The following is a 21,673-nucleotide window of genomic DNA, read 5'->3' as shown; positions in this document are numbered from 1 at the left end:
ATGCTCGTCATTCACCCTTCAATACTAACAGTACCCAGTACTTATGGAGTACTTGCTATGCAAAGACACTGGTTAGCTCTTTACATGTAGTTACTCATCTAGATCTCAAAATCACCCCATAAGGGAAGTTATCATTGCCTCTCCATTTTACGTATCACATAGTTAGAGTCAACAAATATCAAATACGGGTTTGGCCTCTTAACACGTTGTGTTATTTCCTTTAGTTCATAATTGAATATATCATATAAAATGATAACAGAAGCTCACCTCTGCCACCTTAGAAGTACCTGCAGAACAAGGCTTCTTTCAACAGCGTCAGCCTGGGTGGAGGACAAATAGGAATAATGCTAGTCTCATTGAGGGGCTGTGGTGGCACAGTGCCAGGCCAGGCCTCTGGCAGCTGAATTGGGCCACAAGCTCAGTGTAAGAGGGTGAAGACTGCCCCTAGGGGTCACCTGGCCTAGTCACCCAAAAATATAAGCTTTTGCGACCCTCTTGTAGACTGAGCAAAACCAAAATCTATTTTGCCTGGAGAGGAGCAGGAGAGGCTTTAACCTAGAAAACATCATTAGTATTTCTTCAGAATATTTCCACTTCTAGTCATGACATTTATATCAGTGGTGAGCATTGTTGTGTTGTCATAATCCTTTCCCTTTGTTTAAAAAAAACAAAATCACTAATCACTGCTTCCATTTTACTAATAAGTCTGCTCACTGACTTGTACCTAAATTCTGAAATGTTATTGAATTGTCAATTGGTAATACATGCTAATACTTATTTAGGTGTATAAAATAACCCAATCAACCTAATTTCTAGGATTCTTTTTCCAATTTTCCCAACTTCTGCCTCATCTTGCTTATTTTTGATGATGTAGTACATGTTTGAATGACCTTCGACAAATCATTTAACATCCGTGGACCTTAATTTTCTCAGTTATTAGATAAGGGGTATTTCAACTGGATAACATCGAAAGTCCTTTGTAATTATAACATTTTTGACCATTACGAATATATATTTGAATAATAAACCTTTGGAAGAAGTGATCATAAATGCCAAATGTGGAGATGGTTTCCATTGCATTGGCTTATGTATTTAACCATGACAGTCACCCCGTCATCAAGGTCCTGCCAGTGTTTTTAAAGCATTGGGTCCGTGTTGCCAGGGCTTCTGATCAGGTTCCACAGAACAGAAAAACAACTACAGAAGATGGCAGTCCCTGCTCTCCTTCTGATGTACTATTTTAACACCTTCCTTTCAGATTGTTTACTCACAGCCGTTAGACAAAGGGATAAATACTTTCACCATCTCATATTAAATGGAGAAGTTAGAAGTAGACTCCTTGTTATGAAACAGCAGTTCAGATATAGTCCCAGATTACCCAACTCTATCAGACCCACTGCTGCTGTTTATATAAGGAGCCTAGGGAATTGATTAGCAGTTGGGTCTGGGAAGAGAATTAAGTTCTCCCATGGGCTTTATTAAAAGAGCTTTTCTGAAGCAAATGTAAAGAAATAAAGCCTTTCTTCTGCCCACTTTGAACTGACATTTTCTTGCTTTTCTTTTTAGCATCTCAATTCTGTAACTACTTAGAGTACTGATGTTTTCTTCATCTGTAGCCTGTCCTACCTTGAACTAGAGGACTCCTTCCTGGTTAAATAGGCACAGATTGATGGGGCGGCAGTCTTTGTGTGAAACTCAGTAGCCTAGTGTGGCTCTATTGTTCTTTTAGTATTTAAAAGAAATGGGTTACCCCACAAGTGGCTGTTCAAAGGGAAAACAGGGCATCTGGCTGGCTCAGTCAGTAGACCATGGAACACTTGATCTCAGTGTCCTGGGTTCAAGTCCCATTTTGGGCATAAAGTTTACATTAAAAAAAATAACAAGTAAAAAATAAATAAAGGAAAAATGAGATAAAGGTGAAGTACTAGGGGTAGGAGATTCATGTACCAGTGACAGCCTAGCATTAGGCCCCAGGTGAGACTCCACTGCTGTCATATCCCAGACCAGATTCTAATTTTTGGTCAAACATCATACCCATGCTCCTCTTAGAGAGTCTCCCTTATTTGTCTGCCCTATGCTTACTTCAGGGAGGGGCAGGGGCAAACTCAGGAGACTTTGGGGCTTTCTGGAGACTGAGGATCAAAGGTGGGTCAGACATACAGAGGAGGTAGGGCAGCCTGGAAAACACTGGTAGTACTGTCACTTTTTGTTTTTATTTGCCTTCCTTGCTGGCTTGAATTCATTCTAAGTGACCAATCATGGTGTGTGTGAGCCCAGCTAAAAAACATTCTCTGTCCACTCACCTCCCCAGAGAAGAGTGGTGGGCAGGGCTCCATAGTCAGCTTTGTTTGGGGAAGTATAAGCTAAACAGGTTACAAAGGGTAGGGTAGGAGTGTGGGATTTATAGCACTTCTAAACTTTTGTGACCCTGGATTTTTTTCCCCACAAATTCCTACTCAAATTTCAAGGAACAGTAGTGTTTGTTAATACGATTATAACTAAGAAGTGGTAGATTGGAAGGTTTATGTTTGCTGTTTTAGAAATTTTAGTGTGTCTTCATATGCTAGCATCCTGGCAGTGTGGGAAAATACAGACCGCATTGATCCCAGCTTCTCTGCTGTCTACTTGCTCTCTTGCTGTCATTCACATTGACATTTTGCTAGTCATCAAATACTGAATCAAGGTCTGCTAGTGGACAAAGCAGCCACAGCCCTGCCCATAGGGAGTTTACAGCCTAAGATCAAACAATGGCAGACATTAGGCATTTGTTCATAATACCTTTCCCACAAAGAAGTACATGTAGGAAAACTTAGGTACTAATTAATAACAGAACCTTCCACATGTTAAGTGAGCACTTTACCGTTTGAGCTTATCCCATTGAAAGTCTCAGTTTTCTCATCTGTGAGTGGGACCATGCCTGTTTCATCAGGTTACTGTATTGTGAGATCTAATGAGTGTAAAGGTCTTAGTATAGTGCTCCCCCACCACATAATTGGTTCATGATAAATATTAGCTCCCTGCCCATCTGACATTGATCTGTCTCTAAGAAAAATACAGAAACCAGATCTAAATCTATCTCCAAAACTCTAATTGCACCTTAATAGCTTTTCTTATCACTGAGTAGTGCTCCTTTAATGTTGAGTTCTCTTGTTGTGCAATATTTTGATCTGATATTTACAATTTGTTATGTCCAGGCAGTAGGGAAATACAAAAGCCAGTGAGATCATTCACCCTTTCTCCTCTATTCTACATAGGATTGTGTCAAACTAACAGCCCCTCTGGCCAGGCCTCAGGACCCCTGCATGGACAGAGTTACTATCAGTACTGCTCCTGCTCCATTAAGCTGTTTTCACCCCAGACTGCAGCACTTAAGAGACTGCTTTTGCTTATCTGCTGTTTCTAGTTGCTAGTCTTGTTCCTAATGCAGTTGTCCTACATTATATGTTACTAATATCCGCCCCCCAACCACATGGCATAGAGTTGGAGGTTCAGAGTGTATGAAAGGTGCTATAAGAGTCCACCTCAAAAATGATAAAATGAGGGTCTTACACAGCAGTTCAATTCTAATTTTTTCTTCAACAAGGAATTGTTACCAGGTTTTGTTTTTCTAGAAGGAAACATTTGCCACTTCTCAGTGTTAAGTTTAAGCAGAAAGTGGGTTAATTACCAAATGGCACTCGCCTGGCAGGAATGATGGGAAGGCCTCATTTTTACCATTTTCCATTCCTCTAATTCACCTGTGTAGCTTCAGCCCTGCAGAGCAGGTATCTGCTTGTCTGGCCCTCTGAGATTTTTTGTTGGTTTTGGTTGTCTTTTGACTCCTAAAATTTGTTATGGCCTATTGAAAAGGAGTATGTCTTGTGGTTGCCCTTGTGAATGTTGACCCCAAATTATGTCTGACTCCCCTCTTTGTGGTCCCTGAATCTGTGAGATTAAGATAATTTTTCATCTCAGCCAAAACTGTGTTCTTAGTGAGATACAACAGGTATTGCTCACATTTCACATTTGTTATATTCATTTCTGCCAAAGAAATGACATATAATATGTACATATACATATATGTATATAATATGTAAAATGTACATATAATATGTAATAAGGTCAGTAAATAGCATGGGTAAGCATGGAAATTACTTTATTTGCACTTAACATGAACTACCTACAACCTTAAAATTCCCAACCACTTGCTACAGTTTGTGTTACTAATTAATATCCATATGTAGCTAAATGGACAGAATGATTCTATATACATATATTCCAATAAATGCTTCTATCAAGACAATTTCAAATCCATAATCTTAGCCATTTATTCAAAAAGCTTTCTGTTTGCATATCTCTTTAATGTAAAAACTGAAACAAAGTGGCCTATAATTCCCTCCAGAAATGAATAAGTACCTGAATCAGAGTTGAGGAAACTGAGATGCTCATTATAATCTTACCCACAAATGTGTAACAATGTCATTTCCACTGGACTTTAGGGAAAAGAGTGCAAATTCGGAAAGCGCCTCAAGCTGTTTCAGATGCAGTGCCTGAGAGGAAACGGTCAACCCCCATGAATCCTGCAAATACGATTCGAAAGACTCACGGAGGCAGCAGTGTTTCTCAGCGTCCGTATAGGGACAGGGTGATTCACTTACTGGCACTGAAGGCTTACAAGAAACCGGAGCTCCTGGCTCGACTGCAGAAAGATGGTGTCAATCAGAAAGACAAGAACTCCCTTGGAGCAATTCTGCAACAGGTGAGACACGCGGAGAGAGTTCCTTCTGTGTGCCTTCTTGTTGAGAAGTTCATTTCAGAAGGCTTGTCGTTAGTATTATTTAAGATAGAGAAATTTCAGGATCATTTTGTTCAATGGTATGTGAATTATAACTCTTGAATATTAAGCCATCTTGTTTTAAACACCTAATGAAAAGCTCATTGAAATGTGGTCATTTATAGTAGGTCTTATAAGCTAGAAGCTTAAAAAAAGCTTTAAAAATGAAGTTTCAAGTCATTATCTTCATTTGGGTTAAACAAATTTTGCTCTGAAATTCCATTATAAAAGAAGTTTTTTTAAGCTTATTTATTTTTGAGAGAGAGAAAGAGAGAGAGAGAGAGAGAGGGAATGCACATGCAGGGGAGAGGGAGAGGGAGAGAGAGAAAATCTCAAGTAGACTCAGCACTGGCAGCGCAGAGCCCAGTGCGGGGCTTGAACTCATGAAGTGTGAGATCATGACCTGAGCCAAAATCAAGAGTCAGATGCCTAACCGACAGAGCCACCTGGGCACCCCAAAAAGGTAAGAAGTTTTTGTTGGCTGATTTTGGTCTTGAGTCACTAAAGTACTGCTGTAATTTTTATTGTTATATAGGTGAAGTTGTATGGTTTATTCTTATCAGTCTTTGGTTTGTATAAGCTAGAATATGTTTACCTACTAAATAGTTTCAAATGTGTCTTGCCCTGCATGCTTTTTACTCTACCTTTTTTTGCCACTGAGTGTGCTGAGATCATTCAGTTGTCTTTATTAAGGGATATGAATATGTAAAGTATTACCTTTGATCAATTACCTTATAATCACAAGCTTAAGTATTAAAGTAGGTCATAGATTTTGTTGATGTCACTAGTTTGTCAAACTATAACTTGCTATATTTTTCATATTGATTTGGGGTCATAAATATTGATTACTGTTCAAATCAAAGGATTTTTTTTCTAAAGCAGTAACATTTCCACAGTTCTTAAATTTCACCATTAAAAAAAATAAACCTATAGGTTTTCATTTATTATTCAAAGAATGACACTTCTAAGTCCATTTTTTCATCTATTCTCTTACATTCAAGTCATGATACTAAATATTATGAAAGAATAAAGCCAAAATCTCCAATTCTAGGTTAATTAACCCCCAGTGTATCTTGGACATTCTCAAGGATCTTATTAAATTGTTTGAGCACTTTTTGGAAACACTTAATTTAAATCCATATGTCACATAGCAGTTTTAAGAGCTCAAAAGACAGGGTGAAAGAATGAATGAGTGTCAGAGTGTGTGTGTGTTTTAATTTTTTTTTTTGGTGGGGGGGAAGGAGGGAGGTTCAGGCTACATATCACAAAATATCTGGTGACTGAATCTCCAGGGAGGTTGTAAATTACCTCCTAAGTTTATACGATAAAATGTAAAATGGTGGCAGAGGCAATTCATTCACACAGAGGGTATTATTGATGTCAGTAGTTATGTGATTCTTTATACGTATAGACATAAGTACATTAAAATGTAGGTATGCTTAATTCAGCAGCAAATGGGACATGAGTGTCTTTATGTTAATCATTTGGCAGAATCTAGAGCATAATCTTAACTGCACATTATAATCTTCTGGGGAGCTTTTAAAAAATGCCAGTGTCTGCACTCTAACCCAGACCAACTAAATGGAGCAACTGAATGGATACTGACCATTAACTGAGAGGGGGAGGGATGGCAAAGGAACAGGTGTATGGAGGGGCACTAGGATTTCTGTTCAGGAGATGTCTGTTAGCCATAACCCAATAGTGATAGATGTTTAGTAGTTACATATAAGGCCATGGTGTTGAGACAACAATTGGAGGTAGAATTATAAATTAGGAGATAGCAGTATATCAGTTGGCTATTGAAAGCCTTATAGCTGGCTCAGTTGGAGGAGCATGGGATTCTTGATCTCAAGGTCATGAGTTCCAGGCCCATGTTTGTTGTAGAGATGAAAGAAAGCAAAGAAGAAAGCCCTAAGGCTGAATGAAATAATGATGACAATGAAGAATACAAGGCAGACAATAGGTCCTAAGCACTCCAGCATATAGAAGAGTGCACAAAAAAGACAAAATGGGAGAAGGAGGAAAGCAGGAGAAGGTCCCATTATGAGGACCTGAGGATAGTCTGTAGTCCTGAGGATAATAGGAAAAAGCTAAGCATTGTATTTTTCCACTTTGAGAAATCTGGTTTTGTGTCATCTTATTTGCAAATTTGAATCTTAAGCCTACCATTTTCTACTTTATAACAGTATTAATGTTAGATTAATGTTAAGCTGTAAAAAAACCATAAACTATCATAGTATATTTGATAGTACTTTAAAAAGACACAGAAAGAAGTCAATTTATTAAAAAGAGCATTTTTGGGACACCTGGGTGGCTCAGTTGGTTGGCTGAGTGTCTGACTTCAGCTCAGGTCATGGTCTCGCAGTTTGCAAGTTTGAGCCCCACATCAGGCTGTCTACTGTCAGCACAGAGCCTGCTTTGGATCCTCTGTCCCCCTTTTTCTCTGTCCCTCCCTACTCACTTTCTCTCTCTCTCTCAAAATAAATAAACTTAAAAAAAAAAAAAAAAAAAAACATTTCCGTAGGAAATAACTGGAGGATTAACTTTCCACCAGCCTTAAACATGACTCTTGCTTTGGCACCTGAATCTGTACATTTGTATTGTTGATGGAATCTAGGCCTGGACACTGTACGAATTGCAGTTAAGCAATAAGAAGAGATTACACTTGATAATAAACTAGCTGACTAATAACAGTAATTTGGGGGTTATTTTGCTGTACGTTTCCATTTATTGGTTTTCGGGAATTTCAAGGACTTTGAATAAGTGGTTCTTCAGGAGATCTGGCAACTACAAGAAGCAAGCTTAGCAAGCCAAGGAAATGACAGACAAGGGCATCAGAATTGATACTATTTATGGAGATAATTTCTGCTGATTGCTGAAGGGAAAGTTTATAACCCAACATTTGGGCACTGTTTGGTTTGTACGTAATAAAAATGATCAAAGATTTTTACTGTGATTCACAAGTAACGGGAGTTAATGGCCAGAAGTAAATAATGAAGTTGTTAATCTAACTCCTTTGACTAGAAAAACTTGACTTAAAAAATATATATAAATAAATAAATCTTCCTCCACTTTTTGCCTCAGTAGGCTGTTTGAATAGAAATGTCATGTGGTGGACATTCAGGGAAAAAATATTTAGCTGCATATATAAAGTTTTAATTCCCCAATGAAGTCAAACAGCATTTATTGAGACCTGTCATATGCAAAACTGGCAGTCCCTTTGTAGCCAACTGGTACAGTTGTTTTCAGTGTAAATGCAAAATGTTGCCTGTTTCGGGTTAGGAAATAGCAAAAACGGCTAATGCTCTGTTTTCACACTATGTGCCAGGTAGCCAATCTGAATCCTAAGGACCTCTCGTATACCTTAAAGGATTATGTTTTTAAAGAACTTCAAAAAGACTGGCCTGGATACAATGAAATCGACAGACGGTCATTACAGTCAGTGCTCTCAAGGTAAATTTTTCTTCTTTGAAACCGATCAAGTAAGTGATAATATTAGTTATTGTTATTTTAGTGTTGAGAAGGAAAAGAGAAGCAAGGGTAAGCTTTTTATCATGAACATTTGAAAATTCTCTTCATAACTGGAACATATGTATGTATCCTTTACAGAAAACTAAATCCATCTCAGAATGCTGCCAGCACCAGCCGTTCAGAATCTCCTGTATGTTCTAGTAGAGATGCTGCATCTTCTCCTCAGGTATTCCTAAAATTACATAACCATAGCCCCTAAGTGAACTCTAGGGACCAGCTAGTTCACGTGGTCTGATCTATGCATGAGAGAAATGAGGCCCAGAGAAGCCGCACAGCTTGCCTACCCAAAGTCACACGGCCAGATCATGGCAGAGCTCTGTTTAGAATTCAGGTCCTGGCTCACAGCCCACACCTCTTTTTCACTACACAGCACTGCTTGTCAAAGTGTTTAATATCTACTCTGCTTTTCCATATTTGAAGTTTCCATTTTATTATAAGATTATCTACTTTTTTATTTGGTCACTACCTAGAAGACTTACCCAGTCCTGTATTCAGTCTCAGATTATATTGAAAATTGGAGGCAGGGGCGCCTGGGTGGCGCAGTCGGTTAAGCGTCCGACTTCAGCCAGGTCACGATCTCGCGGTCTGTGAGTTCGAGCCCCGCGTCGGGCTCTGGGCTGATGGCTCGGAGCCTGGAGCCTGTTTCCGATTCTGTGTCTCCCTCTCTCTCTACCCCTCCCCCGTTCATGCTCTGTCTCTCTCTGTCCCAAAAATAAATAAAAAAAAAAAAAAAAAAAAAAGAAAATTGGAGGCATTTAATACTACCTGAAACATGTTCCAGAAAAATATTCTTAAGGAAAAATGTTTATAAAATAAGCAAATAAAAAATTCTGTCCTTTTCATACATGTGTGTCCTTAACGTATTTTTCAATTAAATCCCAGTCAGAATATTCCAATTAGACCTCACTCCTTCCAGCTTAAAATTTCCCCCAAAAGATTCTTTATTTCCCTTTCCCTGATTTGGGGATTGACAGTGGGACAAACCTATCTACCCCAGTGCTGCTCACACAGTGCTCCTCTCTCTGGACCCTCCTCCCAAGGATTCGGGAGACAGGACAGATGTGTGGACAACAGTAAGCTTGCTGTGGGCAAAAGGCTACTCACATGTCAAAAACTGTTAGAAACCTATTGTGAGGAACAGAGGGAGAACAAAATAAAAGTAATTTTGTCCTTGCATGTACATTGTCTATAGAATCCTCACTTTTAATGCCAACTGCCATGAAGTTATTTATACTGTAATCTAATTATGTAATGGCTGCCAAATCAATGGTGCTAAATTGGAAACAGAATAATTAATGGGATGATTAACTGTTACTTTTTTTCAAGGTGAAGCTTAGGCCACATTATTACATTGGATGTATGCTTTGTACTTTTCGACTATCTGAATTCCCTTTTTAATTTAAATATTGTTATTGCTGGATTGGGATAGTATTAGCATAATTTTTTAAATTTCTGAAATACTAATTCCATATCATTTTTATGGACTAGTTATTAAAACTTACCTTCCAATCTGATGAAGAGATATATTTAGAGGGAAAAAAACTGAATAGCATTTCAGCAATAATAGAGATACTTAGAGAAATTACTTTCAAGGTGCTGGCTGTTCCCATTTTAAGACAGGTAAAATAATAAATGGCAGCCAAAATATTCATAAGTAGAGCATGTTAGCACATTAGAGGAGGTTAAATAAGTGTAGGCTTTTGTTGCCCTTTACCTACCCTTCTTAGTCCTCACCGAGTGAAATGGTACAAACTGCTTTCTCCTTCCTCTCTTTTAATATAACTAGGTCAGCCACAGCCCTCTGAGGAAGAAGGTTACCTCTTCTTAGTACTCTCCTAAGTGGTACAGTCCACATAAATGGCATAGTCTCTCGAAGAACTTAGGGTGGGGCTATATGATCAGAAAGTATAAGTACAGTTGTTCATATGGTAGCCAATGATGCACGTATTGAGTTTTAATGCAAAGTGGCTCTTTTTTTTTTCTGCCCCTCCCCAACAGAAACGGCTTTTAGATTCAGATTTCATTGATCCTTTAATGAATAAGAAAGCTCGAATATCTCACCTGACAAATAGAGTGCCGCCAACATTAAATGGTCATTTGAATCCCACGAGTGAAAAATCTGCTGCAGGCCTCCTGCCGCCTCCTGCAGCTGCTGCCATCCCTACCCCTCCACCACTGCCTTCAACCCACCTGCCCGTTTCCAACCCTCCTCAGACTGTAAATTCTAACTCCAATTCCCCTAGCACTCCAGAAGGCCGGGGGACTCAAGACCTACCTGTTGACAGTTTTAGTCAAAACAGTAGTATCTATGAGGACCAGCAAGACAAATATACCTCTAGGACTTCTCTGGAAACCTTACCCCCTGGTTCAGTTCTACTAAAGTGTCCAAAGCCTATGGAAGAAACCCATTCAACGTCTCACAAAAAGTCCAAAAAGAAGTCTAAAAAACACAAGGAAAAGGACCAAATTAAAAAGCACGACATTGAGATGACTGAAGAAAAGGAAGAGGACCTTAAAAGAGAAGAAGAGGAAATTGCCAAGCTGAACAACTCCAGTCCAGATTCCAATGAAGGTACACTTTACATTTGTAAAACTAACTACATGTGTTAAATGATCGGGCAGAGCAGACTATCGTGAGGGACATTATGCTGTTTATATAATTAGTAATGCTTTTTTGTCAAATGACCTTGTGTTAATAATCTTAGTGTTGTGCTTTGGAGCAGATTTTTCTTTTCTTATATTTAACATCAGTAATTTTTGGTCTCTTTTTAACCAACTATTAAACATAGTTTCTAAATTTGATAATAACATGGTAACATTTGAAAATGACTGTTATCCTCTAGAGACCCCCTCTTAAAAGGTAGACTTTGTTGCTCTTTTCCATAACTGTCAGGGTATTGCACAACCTCAACGTGACCTATTCTCTGCCATTCGTGAACTAATTTTACCAGACACACAATTAGCGATAAAAATAATTCTTTTCCTTCTTTGCCAGAGAAACAGGGTCACCCCTGCCTTAATTAATGTTAACACAGGGGAAATGTCAAATTCTTTATAAAACCAGCAAAGTAAGATTGCATATGTAGATCCATAACATCATCTTTATTCAGAGGGAAAGCAAGCAATTTGTCTTATGCAAGGCTGTTGGCAATTTGCTTGATAGAGCTTAAGAAATTATTTTTTCAATTTTGAGAACACTGTTTTAGTATACTAGCACTAGTAAAATTTAACCATTTCAAGCTTTTGAAAACTTAAAAAGCCAGATAACCTAGAGATGCAAAGAAGCTTAAAATAATGCTTTACTTCTAAAGAAAAACTAATCATAGGAAGACCACTTACCTAAGGTGTAATGATTTTTAACACCTAGTAACAAAATTATATTTTTCTTATTTAAAAAAAAAAAGTTGTGCTCTAAACCTTAATGTTCCCCAAACAGCATTCCAAGATTCAAGCCCCTCATTTAGCATTGCTGCCAATTTTAAACTCGGCATAACCAAAGCAAAATTCTCGAGGAAAATATGACTTTAGAAAAGTTACTTTAATGAAGAGGTTAAAGAGTGTTGCCTTTCTGTAATTTGCCCATAATACTGGAAGTCTGTAATTCTTAGATTTAACTGACCATTTTTTACCACATGAGAGGAGCTTTGCAGCATAGTAAAATGCAGTGCCTTCACTGACCTGGATTGACTATACTGCACATCACAGCTTATCTGTTGAAATATTTAGATCGGTGTGATACTATATAGTGACCCAAAAGGTAGGTGTAAGCTTTTTCCCTCAAACACTGTTGTACTTAAATTTGCCAAGTCAGGAAGAGGCAAGCAGTAATAACACCTTGTGTTCAGAGTTAGTATACCTGGGTATATCCCAGTCCACACACTTCCAATGCTGAGATGGTGATCCTGAGTCAGGCTAGTGCTGGGAGGATTGGATCCCAGTATGCTGAGATGTACAGCAAAGTTTGAGTGTTCTCAGAGTTGGAGACTTGAAGAAACAGACTGAGTCTCTGAATCCTTCACTAAGGATGTAGTACCTTTCAAAGCCATTTGAGATTATCACAAACTGAGGATAGATCTAGACCCACATCCCCTGAATCTGTTGGAATTTATCTAGATCTATGGCAAAGAAGAAGCCAGGTGACATGCACTTAATGCCTTTTCCTTTAAGACTCAGGCTATTATAAAAAAAAAAAAAAAAAAAGGAGTGGGGGGAGTCTCAAAGTCTACACACACACACACACACACACACACACAACAATAAGGCCACAGAGTCTGCATAATTTATTTCGTATACTTGGTCTTTTAAAATGTTGAACTAAGGAATTATCAAATACTCACTTTTGTTTTATATTGAACATGTCCATTTTGCCAGCAGGCAGGGTTAGGATGTGAGTTATTAATTTAATTCTAGTTTGAATGATAAAAAGTTACCCTAATAAAAAGTCTAAACTTACCCTCAGGAAATGTTGGTTGTGTTCAAACAAATAGAATCCTGAGTGAGGGATTTTACACATTTTCATAGCATAGCCATGAATGACTGGCACTTTATTTGTCTTTTTTTTTTTTTTTTAAACAAATCTGTGTAGTAATATGAGATTTAGAGATAAGAGACCAAAGGAGTGTACATCGGTGTTCAGTAATGACTTATTTTAAATTACTTCAAAACCCATATGGGAAAACTTCCTACCCCTTCCACTGTCTGCATACAAAAAGGGTAGCAATAAAATACAGTGACTGAAGCGGTCTGCTACCTGACTTCATTGTCTCATCTGCCTTGTTCGAATCCTATGAAAAGTAGATGTTGATGTAAAATTTGTATCTTCCATTGTGTGGCTGCATCTGCCAGCACAGTCTTTGAATTGCTGGGCAGATGCCACAACTGTTATTGAAAGAATAGAAGACTGACCTTGGGTTAAGACGGAATTCCTTTATTGTGCAGACACTGCGGTAGCCAGGGCGCTTTCAATGCCTGGCGTCAGTTCTGCTGGCCCTGCTCACAGGGCCTCTGTTGTTCGTGTGCAATTGTATTCCTTGCTCACTGTTGCTTATTGAGATGGAAGAATAGAATTTGAGGAAGAGTGTTCCAGATGTTTCTGATCTATTTTAGAATTATAGGCATTTTATAACCATACTGTTGGGTGAAAGCTTGATTTTTTTTTTTTTTTTCTTTGTAGGAGTTAAAGAGGGCTGCACTGCCTCCACGGAGCCTTCTTCAACAATTGAACTCCCAGATTATTTGATGTAAGTTCAGATGTCTGCCAATGGGAGAGAACTGTTTAATTTTAGAAAGTTTGCAAATTCTTTTCCCATAATTTGCAAATGAGAAAAGAAGTTCCAGAAATAGAGTCCCAGAGCCACCCCTGCATTTGAAAGGCTGCCATTAAGCCTGCTCGTCCCAAATCCACCCCTGTCTGCCTAAGCAGGTTGTGTCTCCCCCCAGCGCTGAGTTCTGCTCTGTGGCCTTTAAGTATAGAGAAGCCTGTCCTTTGTTCTGTAGCCAGGTCAGGCATTTGATTATGGAAGATTTCAGGGGTCTGACTCTTCAAAGCTGACAGTCTATCAATGCACATTCACTTGTTGCCCCAAAGAGAGAGTTTATTACTGATAAAGTGCTTAAATCTCCACAGTTAATACAAAGTAGAGATAGACTGATTTTCATTTAAATAAAGTTATGCCATGGAATTAATTTTAAAAGGAGAGAAGAGTAAAATCAGATCATTTCACTTTAGTACCAGTTATAATGTTTTTCTCGTTATGACAACAAGTTGCTAAATGCTGAGCTGGGGACATTTTTGTAACTGGTTATCACAAAAATTATAACTTGTAGACATAATTCTAGCTTTTTTATAGACTCAAAGGCTTCTGTAAGAAGAAATAATTAAGTTGCAAGAGCCTGGAAAAATGGAGAGTGGAAGAACAAACAGATTTGACTGCAGATAGCTTTGAAAATGAACAAGTGTGCAAAATAACTTGAATGTAGATTGGAAAATGGACTCTGAGCTGTATGAACGTTTTTTCTCTATTAGCATCTCATGGTGGACAAAGTTAAACTGTGCTGTTTAGCATTCCGTATACCACAAAATGTTGATTTCCAGAGTAAAGAATATACTTAAAATGTGTTACTTTTGCTTAACAGTAGTGTGAAAGCTATACTTATTGGGGAATGATACAGCATGAAACCATAATGCTGGTTATCATCTCTTGACTAAAAAGAACCCAAGAAACCATACCGAGCACTCTCTCATCGGAGGTGGTATATGGTTTTAGAGTTCGGGGCGTGGGGGAGCTTTGAAAAGTGGCCACCACCAAGCTGGCCCAGGGAAGGTTGCTTGGGGGACAGCATAGCGTCTGGCTCCACTGATGAGGGGGTTCGCTTCTTCTACTGCAAACCCACTTCTTAAAAGTCTTGCGGAAGTCGGCCCCCTCCGTTGACAACTGCAGGACTGTGCTCTTATTCTCTTGTGGTGGATTTTGAATTCCTCTTTTTTGTAATAGTGATGTAAACTAGTTCTATGTGACAGAATCGTGTGGGGAGGCTAAAAAAGAATTCTAACCCTTTCCTCATGCACTCAGGATGTTGCTGTGCTTTGTCAACTTAACCAGTTAATTCTATATTTAAAAAGTGGTTTTTAACATCCTAATCTAAGGGATGGTCACTGCATCTGCCTCAGTGCATTTTGGCACATTTGTCACGTTTCTGGCTCTCAAAAATCACAAAAGTATGTAACCTGTGTAATTGTTTGCTTAATTTATTAAAGTAAAAGCAATTTATTTTGTCACAAAACTGTCTTATATGATTATAGCCAATTTTCTTAAAATGGTGAGAAAGCATGGATTTTCAGAAAAATCACTGCAATTACAGAACTTAAGCTGTTTCTTAAGAAAACCAAAAAGACATACAATAAAACCTTAATGATCAGCCTCTGAATAATTCATACCTAAACCACAATATCCCTAATTTTTATATAATAAGAATACTTTTGTTACTTGTGGCTGTGAAATATCCAAACCCTTTAAAATTTTATTCCGTCATTGCATTTAGAGCCAGCTGTAGAACCATAACAATTTTTGTTAAAAATAGTGAAATGCCTTTCATTAAAGTGCCAATATAACCAAATAATCTTCTATAATAGCAACACAACTGTTGGCCAGATTGGTGTTTTTCCCTAAGGAAATTATTAAATAAAATACTGAGGGTGTAGCCTTGTGTGTGATCTTGAGAAAGCAGGATATTTCATAGAACACATTAAGCCAGAGTTTCTTGAGCAGTGTAGCCATTTTGCTTACCTGCACTTGTCCCCAGGAAGCTCTTTCCCGCCCCGGGCTTCCTCCGCTGTGACATCAGGACAGCCCTGCGTCACTGCTTGGCTCACCACACTCTTCTTACATCAGAGACATCAGCATACCAGTGCTGTCTCCCTCACACTTAGAAACCGAACCTCCACAGAGGCTAACTTGGCATGAATAAAAATATTAATGAGGACATTAAGTGCTCAGTTGCATCACTTTTCTCACATTGCCAACCAGACATTTGTGCCATCTCATTTTAAATAAAACTGGTAAGGTTATCTAAAACCATTTTTGTGAAGGACTGAACTCCAAGGTTTTCCCACAGTTAAGAATATCTGTGCATGTCCGGGAGTGCTGAAGCACCTGCCCCTGATGGAATTGCTTTGGAATGTCAGTTTTTATCTCAGAAAGTCAAGGGAACTTAGCATTCCATGGAATGCGTTCCAGGAACACAGAGTACAGAGACCCAGGCCAGCCCCTGGTGTGATCCCACTTCCCAGAGCCACAAGCAAATAATACTGTGTTTTAATATTAAAATGATGTTTTAATTTGCTTACCACTGAATAAACTGACACGCTGGGAAAATGGCCTTCACTCACCAGTTCCCTAGAGGTATTTACACCCTAAAGTAAAATAGATTCGTGAAGAAACTAAGTTAGAATAATACTATGACACTGACGTTCAGTTACATAGAATATGACCCTTTAGGGCTGAAAAGACCTAGAGAGATATGCCCTTTTTTCTTTTTTTTTTTTCTTCCAGTCTGTCATTTCAAAAGAAGAAAATTATTCATTCCCTTTTGTATTCTATACATTTGCCTAGTCAAACATGGGAGGAAAGAGGCAGAGGGAACAAGCCTGAGGCACCTTACTGGCAGCAGGTGTAAACGGCCAAAAGACAGACCTCCTCTTAGCCGCACAACTAGAGAGAGCTTTGACTTCAGCGTTTACTTAGTGACTGGGTGACACTCTCCTGGTTTCATGTTACCCACCAAGTCCTTCTGTTTCCGTGTGACTCGGAACAGATGGGTTGGCCTCTGCCGCTAGAGTGGTGGTGAATTATTTTGGATAGAGAAAGGTTTAGGAAGCTAAATCTGTATAAGCGTTGTTTTCTAGTCACACTTCAATTCCATTGCCACCGTGTTCTTTTCACATTTAACTTTCCTTCACTGAACATCTTAAGCTCTCCTGTGGGATAATTTCACCTGAAAGTTCTTTGAAGGAGTGACATGGCAGCAAACAGTGGCAGGGCAACTTTCAATCCAGGGAAACATGCTTGGATACAGTTTCTAAATATTTGTTTTAAATGTCAGACTTGTGCATTATGTTTATTCTGTAGTTTCTCTCCATTTATATATTTTTTTTTTCTTATTAGAAAATACATTGCTATCGTCTCCTATGAGCAACGCCAGAATTACAAGGATGACTTCAATGCTGAATATGATGAATACAGGGCCTTGCATGCCAGGATGGAGACTGTAGCTAGACGATTTATCAAACTTGATGCACAACGAAAGCGGCTTTCTCCGGGCTCAAAAGAGTATCAGGTAAACATGTTTGCTCCTAGACAGGCTCACTTCCATATTTTACCTTCTTTGTTCTCTACCCGGTCCACCCCCAGGCATCCCACTGGCCTTTGGAGAATGTCCTCTGGCAAACCAGCCTCTCTGCAGCTTTTGGTCTTCATTGAAAATTAGCTAGGAAACTAAATACAGTATTTGAAATAGTTCTCTAAAATAAGTAAACACAACGAACTGTATTTCTGTCAGTGGAAAATAACTTTATATAACATAATATGTATAAAATATGTAATAGAGGCTTATGTATTTACTATAACATAATAGAGTATCAAGGTAAAAAGCAAACACAACTAAATAGGAAAAAAGTTGATTTGGAATTCATTGAAATATTTAACTGCATTGCCAACTCAGACCATAGCTGTTAGATCTTGTGCTGTTCCCAAAAATTGCTATTTCAAGTCTATGTTTTTTTAGAAAAAAACTCAATCTGGCCTAGAATAGGGAAGATATAGACATAACATATAAAAAGGGTTTAATACCACAGAGATTTGGGGCTTAAGTGAAGAAAAGCTTGGTGTTTCCAGCTATTCCAAAGACTGACATTTGTTAACAGATACTAAGCCATTTTCCTTTCCCTACTTTAATTAGTAGTATTACCATAGCTGGCAAACCAGTAAAAGCCAGACCCACATACTGGTTGTTCTTTCTCATAGTTACAAGCAAAAGGATTAATACAAATGAATGTGTCCCTCCTTATGTAGGCCAGATAAATTTGTCACAATTCACAACCATAGACGATGCCTTCATTCTGGCCTAGTAACTGTTGTTCTGACAGGGACCCACATGAGAGAACGTGAATGGGTTTCCCACAATTGGCAAAACAACCTGAGAGCATCTGTGCTCTAAAGACCATGCCTTCCATTAGTGGGTCTTAATCTTTAAACAGGCTGCCTAGAGTTATGGAAGACTTTGCCAGAGGAATTTGTGTTTGAGGGTGCAAGAGGTCATTGATATGGTGGGGTGTTTTGTTTTTTTTTTTTTTTTCTTTCTTTCTTTCTTTCTTTCTTTCTTTCTTTCTTTCTTTTTTTTTAACATGTAGTTATTTACCAGTGTACCATGATTATATTTAAACTAAAATGTAATTCCAAGGATTGCTTAGTGGTTAGGAGCAGGCTACGGAGCTAAACTGCCAGGGTTTGATTCCCAGCTCTACCATTGAATATTTGTGTGACCTTGGGCAAATTACCTAACTTTCTTCAGAATCCCCATCCATAAAATAAAGTGATTAGATAGAGTTGTGCAGAATAAACGTAAGTATTTGGAAACTGCTTAGTCCATAGTACATAAGGTTAGATAAGTATTAGCCATCTTCCCTAGCCACCCAATTTCCCTCCTGAGAAGCAATCAATGGTACTGGTTTCCAGTGCATTCTTTCAGAGGTTTGTGTGTGTAAGATGTATATACACATGTATATACACAAGCAAATTCACCTGTGTGCTATATGTAATTGAATCTAAGATGTCATCAGTTACAATATGTACATATTGTCTTCTGTTCCAGTAAGTTAAACTGTCACACATTATTTGATTGCATTAAAATGAGAGGAAACGTGCATCTTAGAAGGAAGTTGTTAGAATGTATTATATTTCTTCTCAAACAAATGATATCAAAATGTGTAAGTCATTCTGCACTTTGCTTTTTTTCACTAAACAATATAATGCATCTTAGAGAACTTTATATAAGTACATGAAGCACTTACCCCTTTTAATGGCCTTTTCGTATACCTTTGTATGGATTAATGGACATTTAAATTTTCTTTACTGTCTTTTGCTTTACAAACGGTACTGCAGCAAATAACCTTCTACGTGCAGCATTTCACTCAGGAGCAAGCAAATCTGAAAGAGAAGTATAAGTGCTGAGTCAGTTTTGCATTTGCTATTTTGATAGCAGTTGCCAATTGCCTTCTTTAAAGAGCGTACCAATTTACATTCCCATCATCAGTATTTCCCCACCCTTGCTGAATGTGTGTTAGCTGTTTATATTGCCAAAAAAAAAAAAAAAAAAAATTGTTCCCTTCTGATTTTAATTTTTAATTTTGTAGAATGTTCATGAAGAAGTCTTACAAGAATATCAGAAGATCAAGCAGGTAGGAATCATCGCTGTGGGTTTCTGACCCGTAGTTGGGGCAGTATTATAAATTCTGCAACCTAATTCCTCCCGTCTGTTTCCTCTGCAGTCCAGTCCCAATTATCATGAAGAAAAATACAGATGCGAGTATCTTCATAACAAGCTGGCTCACATCAAAAGACTAATAGGTGAATTTGACCAACAGCAAGCAGAGTCATGGCACTAGATCTCTGCTTGGACCAGAAGATGTGAATAAACTTAAGCTTATTTATTTAAAATTCCAAATGAGTTGCTCTAAGATGCTAAAAAAATGAAACTTTGCTTGTTGAAAGTTTCAGTATTAGTAAACTTGAGTTATTTACTTTTTTTTTTTTTTTTTTTTTTTTCCATTTTACTTTGCTTCCCTGCATTTTTGAAGCTGCTTTTTCTGGTCCTTCTTCCCATGCCTACCCCACCCCCAAGACTTATGTTTGTCAATAGAAATAATTTTTTTTTAGATATTGGAGATCCAGTGTCTATACTTCAAATCAGCTCTTTTCCTTAAAAACTTATGTTTGTCATTAGAAATGATTTTTTTAAGATATTGGGGATCCAATGTCCATACTTCAAAGTTATGTGTGTTTAAAAAAAAAAACAGTAATGTGCAAGGTGAAATGCTTTTGGATAAACATAAGCCTATTTTCTGACCTTTCTTAATGCAAACTCTTTGCCTTAAATGGTAGAATATTTAGAAATTTGCACAAAATACAAAAAAAAAAAATTTAAAACATTGTTTTGGAGGGTTAAGAAATAGAAAGGTGTATGTGTATGTGTATAAATATGCACACATATGTACATACAGGCTGACTTGATCTAGAACAGTAAATCCGCCCTGCAAGTTAACCCCCCATTGCAATGGTTGCCTTAAGGTGTTTGCTAGTTGTGTACATAGTGTGGTTAATCATTAGCTACACTACTTCCCACTTGGTTAGAGCAATGGGAAGTATACTGTGGCCTACCAGCGTCTGAAAGCGTGTGCTCGACCAGTATGTGTGCAGAGGTGGTGTGGATGTGAGCGTGCATGGAGGAAAAAAGCTGCTACTCTCAGTAGGCCAAACGCTCAGGTTAAACAACAGACGAGTGTTACTGTAGGGTTTTTTGTTTTTGTTTTTTTTTCTGTCAAATTGCTACTTCTATCGTGGAAGACAAAAGCATTTCCATTTCAACAGTTTGTCAGCTTTATTAATGTTGGGCAAAATCAATATGTTATGAAAATGAAACAGATCTATAGTTTTGGGGCAAAATTATAAAATTAAACATGTAGGTAACCTATTTATATACTGCTATAAAGTATTTTTTGAAGAGAGATATGCAGAGAAGCTATTACCTACATGAAATGTATATTTAAAGATTTTTTTTTCATCCTGGGAGCCAGGAATATAAAAAAGAGCAGATATATTTAACCATAACATACTGTGATTCATCAAACAGCACAAACTTTCATTTCATGGAGTTTATCTGTTGACGTTGATTTAAACTATCATTTGTTTTATCATGTGGGAACATAAGTTATGTGGTCAAAAATATAAGGATTTTGAACTAATGTTGATTCAAGTTGTGTTGTCTTATCGTATTGTCTTTTCAAAGTGCTGCCAGTTGAAAAGGGAAGCATTATGTTTACAAATCTGTTTTGAAATGTTTGCCAAAATTTTGGTAGTATCTTTAATAAAGATGTTTGTCTCCAGCATCCAAAAAATAAATAAATAAATAAGTAACTTTGTTGTGTATCGGTATAAACCAGAAAATGTTGGTATCTAGAGAACCTGAGAGCATGTAGATGAACTTTTCTCTTTGAATTCTTCTAAAACATTAACTGGAAAAAGTAGATAATATAGAAATGTATGCAGAAGTAAAAGACGATACAAAGACTGATACAAGACCCTGTACACTATAACTCTGTAACATTACTACAGGAATTTGATTTTTCTGTAGCACAGACGTCCTAAAGAATTGGTTTCTTTTAGCATTGAGATCCCTGGTGCTCTTCCTTTTACCTCAGAATTGGTACAATCATTACTAAATTTTCATTGATTTCAAACTTTGAGTTAAAAAAAGATAGGAAATGGGAATAAATGTGTTCCTTATATTATGGTGGAGTCTCCTGAGGGATTTGTCTATAGGTAATGACCTCACTGGTGTCATTTCTTGGACATCTTGGCCTTTTAATCAAAGATTGCTGCTATTTGCTATGAGCAGTGTTTTTCAAAAGCAAGGTACTTGGACAAACACTTGCATCACCCAAATTAGAATCTCTGGGTATAGGGCCCAGGTATCCACATTTTCCTAAATATGCTCCAGGTGACTTTTGCAAGTCAAAGTGTGAGGACCATTGGTTTAGTAATGGCACTAAACCTT

The 21,673-nt window shown here is 37.8% G+C and overlaps 1 protein-coding gene across 1 annotated transcript in view; it reads left to right on the top strand.

Moving 5' to 3' along the window:
• Positions 1-21,409, top strand: part of ELL2 (elongation factor for RNA polymerase II 2) — a 71,418-nt gene extending 50,009 nt beyond the window's left edge. The window contains exons 5-12 of the mRNA XM_042944046.1: positions 4,479-4,738; positions 8,142-8,266; positions 8,423-8,510; positions 10,343-10,916; positions 13,518-13,584; positions 17,008-17,179; positions 19,254-19,298; positions 19,389-21,409. Of these exons, the coding sequence (XP_042799980.1) occupies positions 4,479-4,738; positions 8,142-8,266; positions 8,423-8,510; positions 10,343-10,916; positions 13,518-13,584; positions 17,008-17,179; positions 19,254-19,298; positions 19,389-19,505 (1,448 nt within the window). The 3' untranslated portion in view covers positions 19,506-21,409. The remainder of the gene's footprint in view (positions 1-4,478; positions 4,739-8,141; positions 8,267-8,422; positions 8,511-10,342; positions 10,917-13,517; positions 13,585-17,007; positions 17,180-19,253; positions 19,299-19,388) is intronic.
• The last annotated feature ends 264 nt before the right edge of the window (positions 21,410-21,673 follow it).

Source organism: Panthera leo, chromosome A1 (assembly GCF_018350215.1).
Source record: "Panthera leo isolate Ple1 chromosome A1, P.leo_Ple1_pat1.1, whole genome shotgun sequence".
In the NCBI taxonomy this organism is placed as follows: domain Eukaryota; kingdom Metazoa; phylum Chordata; class Mammalia; order Carnivora; family Felidae; genus Panthera; species Panthera leo.
The sequence above is the reverse complement of the archived record's forward strand: the minus strand, read 5'-3'. Positions and strand labels throughout refer to the sequence as shown.